The following is a 10,125-nucleotide window of genomic DNA, read 5'->3' on the forward strand; positions in this document are numbered from 1 at the left end:
ATTCTGGATTTGGAAAGATACTCTGCCATGTAGGTAATCAGAACCTTTTGTGGCGGTACCATGTACTTCTTTGTCCATAGTCGGATCGATCAGTAGTTTAAAAAGTGTCCAGTGCATATAGATTGAAAAATACACTGCTTTGGTTGGATTCTTATTTTGTATCATCAATTTATCACTTGTCGATCGGTAATTAACCTCAAGAGCTTCAGTGCCACTAATCACTCACCTGGAATAGACCCTGGATTTGTTCAAGTAGACCAACTGGAAAAACCCATTTCGCTTGTTTTAAAAAATGGAGATTTTACCAAAGAAATATATGGAAATAGATGGGCACTGGGGTTTGGTTGGCTTACTTCAGTAGAAATCTGATAAATTATATTATCTCTGAAATGTTTAAAAGATGAATTTAACTAGATCTGGTATAGTTCATCAATCCAGACCAGAGTTTTGGTACAACTGGTGAGTGTGTACTGTGTACTGTGTACTGTGTACTATGTACGAAACACGTACCACACAAAAAACTGCAAGACAAATTAAAGAATCAAAGGCAGCTTACGTGTCTTTTCTTGATTCTCACGTATCACACCAACAACACAATTCTGATAAATTTGGATTACAGAGTCGATACCGCGGTGATGTTTGTACAGTTTACAAGCTATCCTCACAGAATTCTAGCTAGGAGTGCTCCGTTCCTAGGTAGGTATTATCTCTATGTAAACCGAAGTATCAGTCATTCTATCATTCTATGCCTTCACGGTGGGACCTCGGTGATTCAAAATTGTGATGTAGCCAATCCAAGGACCCAACAACGTCTAGACAAACCAATACCTCATTTAGTGCTAAGCAAAGCTTATTGTGGAGAAACTATAATGAAAGTACTTTCTACAAATGTCTGACACAACTACATATTGTAGAAAGGGATGCACTACACGGAATCTTGAATCGGGAAAGACTTTTGCTGAACCACCGTTCAGCTTGCAAAAAATAGGATACAATATAAACAACTAAACAATAAGATAATATGTATACTATAAGATCGTGCAAAATTTCCTGCCAATACCTTTCGTGAAATCTTCTCAGCATTAATGTGTTACTTGTGTGTAGAAAGATATATAAACAACTAAACAACTGCTATGAAAACGAATCAATCCTGTCTCGATTAAGAAAACAAAAAACCTGCTTCAGATTTCCTCTGGATGGTCGCGCGTTTGTAGCGAATTTGCAGATAAATACAAGTCTTCTTCGCATCTCCAATTTACTAATACATGTCTCCTCAAAACACTTCCCATCATCATAAGTACCTAGACAGATTCAAGGTTAGAAAATGCATAAAGGATAGATAGACACGTGTGTCTGTGTTTTTGAAAAAAAAATCATTTGTTTTTTGCCACAACATGTATTTGTCATATGTTCTGAATACTGAAATTACATTATTTAATTACTTAATTCTACTGGAATCGTCGTGCAAGTTTCATTTACCTTCACAAATAAGGAACTTAACTTGACTGAAATCTGAAAAAAGAATCATTTAAAAAAACTTGGGAATACTAGTATTGTCTTCTTGTAGAACTCAAAGTGAAAACTGTATATTCAATAATGAGCAATGGCCAAGTTTAGAGCTGTCTATAACCAGTTAGTATCCTCTTTCTCTTTTCTTTAGGTTACAAGTTACAACTTGCAAATGATTCTGAAAATAGAAAAATATTGGCTCTCTATATATATACCTTTATCGTCGAATAAGGATGTTAAGATAGCAAGACAAATGCATATACTAATATCTTCCCCTACAAACCAAAGCAGGATAAATGTTAGTGAGATATTAAAACTACATAAACACCAGCACAGTACAACTAAACGACGGTCAATTGTTATTAGGCGCAGCAACGCAGGACATGCACAAATTGCTAACTCACCAGTACGACAACAAACTAATAAATTCTTCCCTTTTCTCAAGTTCAACTTTGCAAAATTGAATGCTGATTGTAGATTGTTCAGCAAGGAATACCGATCAAACTTTGAGGTCTGTCCATGAAAATTAAAATAAGTAACAATATGTTCAAATGAGAATAAGAACAAATCGCAAAAAAATAATAATAAATCAATAAGGAAAGAAAAAGAAGAAGTAAATACACACCACAATGGGTAGATGCAAATAGGCATCAGCTTCAGGAAGACACATAGAAACCGCCTCACTATCACAATTCAACACACAATCGATTTCATTATGGAAGTTTCCACCTGCATCAGAAAATTGATATATTTAGAGAGAGAGAGAGATAGCTTAATGTGCAAATAAAAGATAATCAAGTCATAGTGCGAAGTTTGAACAAATGAGGGCCATAACATGCATTTACATATGAAAGTCGTGAGAAGATGTAAATTCATTCTGTAATATTATTTATCTCAGATTCTTCCCTGCGGCCAATGTTTAATCAAATTAGAAGTTCTCTTCATAAGTCCTCTTCTTTGGTTCCCACAATTAGGCAGTCTACATGATCCTTGGTTCCCAAACTTACATCGAAGGTAGGCGTTTCCACATATTCTCAATTGTTAGAGGAGAAATATGATATTGATCACCAATACAGTATAATAAAAGGAAGCACGTAGTTTGACTCTTATCAGAAACCTGTCAATACATTAGTCACATTTAACTAGCTAGACCAAACATTTGAATCCTGTCTATGAACACTTATGAAAAGGTAGGTACAGGAATCAAAAAGTTCAGTAGAAAACATAACTTCATTGGCTCGGCTAAAAGTTTCAGAAGTCCACAAAATCATACCATTCTGAATTGAGCCCACTGCAAGGTTTGTAGAACCCAGCCAAGAAATCGTACTATTTCCCTCCATAGACTTCACAACCAACACTTTGTCTTCAGTAGATAAGTGATTGCTGCTCAATAACCCTAACGGTTTGATGCTGCCTTGAGGAGCACTCTGCCCCCTTTGAGCATGATAAACTCTGTCTTTCTCAACAATATCAGCTACTTTCTGATTACATAGATAAGGGCCAGAACTTATAAGATCATAGGAGTGTTTCCAAAAAAGATCAGGGGTTAACCCCCTAGCCCAGCTTTCTTCGTCATCCCCTGCACCCGAGATATAATGCCAGCTGAACTCCGAGCTAGTCCCCTGTTGAACAACACCTACTGAAGTGGATGCAGTGACAAGGATGATCGGGGTGAAATCCCAAGAATCATAGTCAGGTACCTCATTTAACCAGATGAGACTTTTTTGGGAGATCCACAGTGGGCGTAGGGGCTTTTGCAAGGAGGACGCAACAGAAGCAATATCAGCACCACTGGCTACAAGTTGTCTAGTCCATTCTTCTAAGCGATCCTCTATAGATTGCATCTCGATTTTAGACACCCATAGAGGAAGGTGCAAGGAGCAGTCCCAATCAAGAGACGCATTTAGAGTGTTTGCAGAATCATGATTCACAATAATTGACTCCTGTTGAAAATACAGATTGCTTAAAATGTCTAGCAAAAACTTAATTAGAATACTGTAAGAATGTGTCCACATAGATATGATATCACAAGGACAAAGGAGTAGAGTTTGAAATTAATTAACCTTAGTGACTCTTTACACACTTCTGCTCTCCTGAGTTGGCCCATTCAGATTACTAGAGAATATATGACGCACGATGGTCAAAATAAAGTCAACTTCTAGAAATGACTTTGTTGGTTCTTAATCATAAGAATCTAAATATAATCAAGGACTCAAATAATGCAAGTATACTGCTGGACAGATAGGAATAGAGAACACACTTGTTCACACAAAAGCTACTGAATGCAGTTGGCAACTACCAGTCATTGGAAGTGTTAAACTTAATGCAGATGGTTCTGTACAAGAAGGTAAGTGGGGATACGGGGACTGATCATTCATGGTTCAGGAACTCAAAGGGATACAAACAGGCTTGTTACGTTGCATTATTTTGAAGTCTACGCATGTCGAAGTAGAGTCTGACTCTATGAAGTCGATCATGGCAATCAAGGACACAGAAAAACCTGCCTGGTATTGTGTCAATGTAGTAGCTAACTTCAGGCATTTGGCAATGAGCTTTACCAGTATAAGTTTTAAGCATGTTTTTAGGTAGTCGAATAGGTGTGCAGATCATTTAGCATCTCTGCCTACTTGTGATGAGTCCTGTAATTTCTTTATACCTCCTCTAGGTAAACAACTGCTAAGGTATGTTGACGATCGAGGATAACGAAGGACATATCCTTATTTTTTAAATTAAACTTCCAATCCCAAGTTACATAACAATTAGTAAGGCACTGGATCAAAGTTCATATCAAAACTCTACTAGTATAAACACTATGAGTTCATGACCACATTATACTACTCAATCAAACTAAACATGAATAACAATCAAAACTCACCTCACACTCCACTGCAAGTCCATCAACCTGCATTCTCCTTCTATAACTCGCAACCGCCCGATTCAAAACACAAGTCCACATAGGTATAGTCTTGGACATACTATCCGGAAACCTCTTCCCCCTCCTCGTCGAATCCACAATCATACATCCTCCTTTCTGTCCTACCCCATCAAAACCCAACAAAACTTAGAACCATCCCCAAATAACTAAACTTCATAAAAGTAGAGAAAAAAAAAAGGATTATGAGAGTTACCAGCGAGATGGGCAACGTGGAGATTGAGACGAGAAGTATTAAAAGACCAATTATTACAATGACCATCAGTTGATTTGAAGTAACAAGTGGATACGAAATGAGGAGAGTACCAAAGACCACATCTTAAGTTGGCAAGAAGAGGGAGTTGAGGCCATACTTGTGATATTTCACCAATGAATATTGAGTCTTCGTATATTGAACGTAGTGCGTTGTATAATGAATTGTCATTTTTTTTAATGCTTCTAGAAGCTTTGTATATGCTTCTTAGTCTCTCTTCCTCCATTTTTGCTAAGCTTTTCTTTTTTACAGAACGGAGAAAGAAGATGAACGATATTTCGATTATGAAATGTTTCTGATATTTCACACAATATCGGATGATTGCTAAACTTTTAGTCCCGTCAACAATATGTCTTTCTACTAATTACTAAACACCAAATACTAATTCATAAAATTAGTCTCAGATCTATCTAATAAAAAGGCTTGGTGTGGGGGCCATAGGGCCCTATCCGGCAGCTACTATTGTATTTCACAAGTTATGACATGGCAGATCCAAAGTTTTATAGAGTATGTACAGTCTACAATGTTAATTTGAAAGAGTACTGGATCATTATTGATTTGGTCAACAATGAATACTTTGTGGGCTAGACTTTTATCATTCGATTGGTTAGGGTTGGGTTTAATTTGTAAGCCTTGGGCACGGGCTATATACTAGTAATATACAAAATATATTTCTATTTAATTATTTTGAAATTGTAGCCAAGTAAAAATAATGAACGTCTTTCATATTATTTATTGTAAGAGAATGCATCAAATTATAACAAAATTAATATTCAAGAGTTGTAACAATTTGTAACAGAACAACATACTTTTTCTAGATAAAGTTGAATTTGTAGAGTTTTTGTAACATCAAATTATCACTTTCGATCCACTGTGGTGTAGAGTTTTAGTCGAAGCGACATAGTAGTTTAGACATATCAAAAGAAAGCACAACCAAGTACGTCAACAACATTTATCAATTTTTTAAAACTTAAGAATGCTAAAAATAGAAAAACTAACTATAGCAAAAACACCTAAAAACCATAATGAAATAAATTCTTCCTAACATGTAACAAATCAAAGAGTTGCTCAACTATAAATGAACATTAAGAAAATAACAATTGAAGATATATATCTAGGGTTTTGGGGGACATTCATCAGCATCAACCTTCCAATTTCTTTAGCTCCAATAGAAAAATAAGTTAGGTGTTTATACATATGCCAATAATCATAATCTGCGTAATTATCTAGCTTACCCCCTCAATTTCGGTCCCCATATCATTAACCAAATCTATAAATTCATCTTGTAGTTTCTATTTTCGTGGCTTCTCTCTTGCAATTTCTTGAAAAATCATCGTTGTTCCTTATAATATATCCAAACTGTTGATTGGAAGATTCACCGCCTAGGATTTTAGGGACATTTAACAACATCAACCCCCCGATCTCCTTAGCTCCATATCACAAACTAATTATTTAAAGTCATCTTGTAGTTTTTTATTCGCCGCTTCTCTGTTGCATTTTCTTGAAAAATCATTGTTATTCCTAATTATCAATCCAAACTACTGATTTGAATATTCAGGATCTAGGGTTTTTGTAGGTCCAAACTCAATTTCTCTATTCTCCATTTTTGGATTTTGAGGGATAGAAAGTGAAATGGGAAAAGATTTTGACGTGGGTAAGTCTACTTGACTGAGAGAGAGAGAGAAGTAAAAAACAACTTCACAATTTGGTTTGGAATGCTTGTAACCGATATAGATTTGACGGTATTGAAGTGTATGGTTAAGAGTTATAAATCTTTAAGGTGAAATATGCAATTCTATTGGAATATAATTTTTGCAACAAGAACAAACAGTGAATATAAGAAGGCTGAGGCACGGATCGGTACGCTCTCTTTAAGGTTGTTTTGTGTCGGTTCTTCTCTATGCAGACAGACCACGTCAACCTCTAGGATACAACAGCCAGTTATTACTCTTCTCTCAGTTTACTACACACAAACCAAAGAAGAAAATGACGAACAATGAGACTGATCTTATGATTGCCCAAAAACGTAGTTTAGAAAGTAAAGTTTTGCAGATACTGTATAAGTTGCTGGTAGAGGAGTATATATAGAGGGGAAAAACGTGGAGCACTAGTAGATCCGAAATTGTATGGAACTGCTTCAGTTTCCCAATAAGGTTTGGAGTCCACTAGTCCACTACGTTTGTGTTTCCCAATCTATATCCAATTATGTTTCCAAATCTATTAGGAAATAGGTTTACCCCAAAAAGAAGATAAGGGATCAAAGAGGCCAAGCCCAAACCCAAGTTCACCTCTTGTTTTATTCAAAATAACACAACAATCCCCCACTTATTTTTTATAAAAACAAAATATAAAACATATTTAAGGCCAATCAATATCAGTTTCAACATGTTATGCATAAATGAAGGTGTCTAAGACTTAAACCTTTACATAGTGAAAATTACTCAAAGTATAAGAGTCATAAGTGACTAAGTCTTAAATTTAGGTCTTGAGTATACAATAAGTTAGAATCACGCATAACACATTCAGTGTTCTCCTTTCATGTCCTGCACATTAAATGCCCTGTGCTCTCTTCCTGGATCCGTGAATGATCTAGAGAATCAGCCCTCATTCTTATAGAAAGCGGCCTGTACTTTCATATTCACTAGGTGAGTCTATCAAGAGTGCTCCTGTAGCTATGCACTCCGCCCATAAGGACCATAGAACTTCATTAAGAGTTTTTCCCATAAAACCTCAACCTTTATTACCGCTTCAGGATCTTATACATTTTACTATCCAACTACGGGACAGATAAGTAACAATGTATGTCTCACAACCAATATTCTATGACTTGTTTTTCCCTTTGAACTTAGTTTTTAAGATCTCCAGTCCTTAGGTTGGGTTACCATCATAGATGTTCATCTTTCAATTGGCTTCAGTCCCATGCTAGTAGAGCAATCCACATTGTATCTCTGGCCAGAGCTTTGGTTTGTGAATCTGCAAAGTTATCTTCATATCTTTCAAAATCAAAATAATATGGACTCTCCCAGTAATAGCTGATTTACACAAATTCTGTTGTTTAGAACCTACAAATCAATAAATAAATTTTTCAAACCTGCAACAATTAAAAAGAATAGTGACAAGTTAGAGTCGAACCACACCTTGAAATGGAGAAATTAGAGCGAAGAGAATTAATAAACCAATAACTAACTAGGTACGTGAGATTTAAAATAATTTTTGGATTTTGGTTTTATCAACCTAATTTAATATAAGAATGAAAATTTGCTTCTATTTTATCAACTAATTAAACTAAAATTTTCTGGTTTTCAAGAATTCAATTAATGAGAAATCTTAATGACGAATGACTTCATCCTATTTTCAAATAATAGACTATTTCATATATTTCCAAACATTTATTCTCCTTTCTATTTTATAAATTTCATCAAATAAACTCCAACACTAATTGCAAGTTTAATGGATGATTTTCAATAAATGTATTTTATGGACGTTAGTCACATTTTTTTAAAAGAATAAATCCTCAAATTCTTCAAGCATTATAGGAAGTTATCTAAGCATGACAAATCAACTCAAAAAAATTAAAGTAGTATAAGTCATCAAGGATAGGCAACTAAAACGTTATTGAACAAGCTTTAATAAAAATAATAATGGTGAAAGAATCTAACAATGAGAAATACCCCAATTATTATGGTGATAGAACTCGTACACATTTCGTTTCAATATTATTAAATCATATGAAGGAAATCATTGGATACGTTAAAGATTATACTGGAGAATAAAAATTGGAAATACAAAAAAAATAAGCCTATATCTTCATGATAAGGGATTCATCTTCCACCATTAGGATAAAGATTTTACCCCATCATGAGTTTAGAACACATAAAAAGATAATAAGTAGATACCACTATTTCACTTGAAACTTGAATTATTGTATTGATTGTTGATCGAGAACAAGAGAAACTAATACACCCTCAAAACTCTCTCCTTTAAAACAAAAATGAACTAACTAAAGAACTAGCTTGCTGTATTTTTCTCTCAAGTTTGAATGTCTTCAATGCCAATTCTTTTATCTATTTATAGCTTCTACAAAAAATATCTTGGTACATAATATCTTCACATGGAATGGAAACAATCTTTGTGATATGGGAAAAGAATATAAGATAAAAAAAAAAAAAATTGGAAATGGAATATAGAAGAGATATTCTCAAGGCATGATGATGGAAGGAAATATGAATTGATAATCAAATAAATGATAAAATGGAATGATATGGTTTTGAATTAGGAATGGAGTGATTGGCAATAATATAAAGAATATGGGGGAATATATATGGTGACAAAAATATAAGGTGTTAAGGAATGATTTGATATGATAAAATCAAGGGAATAAATGATTAATGGAAATGGGGATATTTAATGGTAAAAATGGTAAGGATATATAGTGGTAGTTGTGATTATCCTTTCTTTATTTCCTTACATAATTATCAATTCTCTAACATTTTCTTCCATTCTTAATAGAAGAATTTATTCCATGAGCTCGCACTTATTGATTATTTAAATGATCTTTTTTGGCTCATGGGCTCGGGCTTTGATTTGGGCTTTGACCAACATATTTATTTCCTAAAAAAAATATTAAATCAAATTAATAAAACATATTTTGCATGAGACTTTTCCAAAGACATGCACATATATGCAAATAGACCTTTATGACCAAAAAATGTGCATAATGTCATGGAATAAAGCAAATGTATGGTTTTATGTTAAAAATACGCCATTAAGCATAAATGATATTATAAAGTGCCTATAAAACTATATATAAAATATACAATTTTAGGCACTTATCAATAGCTGTGATGCTATCAACAAAGTATCATTGTAATTAATACCGTCTATCTTAGACTAGTATATGAGTAAGATGGCCTTGTACTCAACCAGCTTATTCACTCGTACTAGCCAAAGCAATAATTTCATACTCGATCCATAGCACACTATGCTATAATGGTATGTTTCTTGGACTTCCAAGATACAATACCTCCACCAATGCTAAACACATAGCCACTAGTAATCTCGGAGTCTTCTGAAAGGATGTTCCAATCCGAATCTATTGCCTGTTAGTGTACCTGCAAATAACACATACTGTATAGGCAATGTCAGGTCTTATACAATTTGTAGCATATCTCAAACTACCAATGATACTTGCATGTTCATTCTTATTCACAGGTTGACCACTATTCGCAAATAATTTAACACATGGATCAAAAAGAGTACTCACAATCACGCAATCGAAATAGTTATACTTCTTCAACATTTTTTCAATGTAGTGTGACTGATCCAACCATATGCCATCAAATGATCTTGTAATTGTGATTCCCAATATTACATCAGCCTCACCTAAGTCCTTCATATCAAAGTTAGAAGACAATATGTTTTTGGTCTCTTT

General features: G+C 34.4%; 1 protein-coding gene across 2 annotated transcripts; it reads right to left on the reverse strand.

Annotated features, from left to right (window-relative positions):
* Positions 1 to 993: 993 nt before the first annotated feature.
* LOC147511669 (initiator tRNA phosphoribosyl transferase family protein) lies at positions 994 to 4,974 on the reverse strand. Of its 2 annotated transcripts, none has more exons than XM_086603333.1 (7): positions 4,638 to 4,974; positions 4,385 to 4,545; positions 2,783 to 3,452; positions 2,135 to 2,238; positions 1,914 to 2,022; positions 1,725 to 1,784; positions 994 to 1,301 (listed from the first exon to the last, which is right to left on the reverse strand). In XM_086603333.1, exons 1-7 carry the CDS (start codon positions 4,918 to 4,920, stop codon positions 1,132 to 1,134), a joined length of 1,557 nt encoding a protein of 518 aa, XP_086459459.1. In that variant the 5' UTR covers positions 4,921 to 4,974; the 3' UTR covers positions 994 to 1,131. The 2 variants fall into 2 exon arrangements, with proteins under 2 accessions (XP_086459459.1, XP_086459460.1); XM_086603334.1 differs by having other exon boundaries at positions 4,385 to 4,540; positions 4,638 to 4,843.
* Between the last annotated feature and the right edge of the window lie 5,151 nt (positions 4,975 to 10,125).

Source organism: Coptis chinensis, chromosome 3 (genome assembly GCF_015680905.1).
Source record: "Coptis chinensis isolate HL-2020 chromosome 3, ASM1568090v1, whole genome shotgun sequence".
In the NCBI taxonomy this organism is placed as follows: domain Eukaryota; kingdom Viridiplantae; phylum Streptophyta; class Magnoliopsida; order Ranunculales; family Ranunculaceae; genus Coptis; species Coptis chinensis.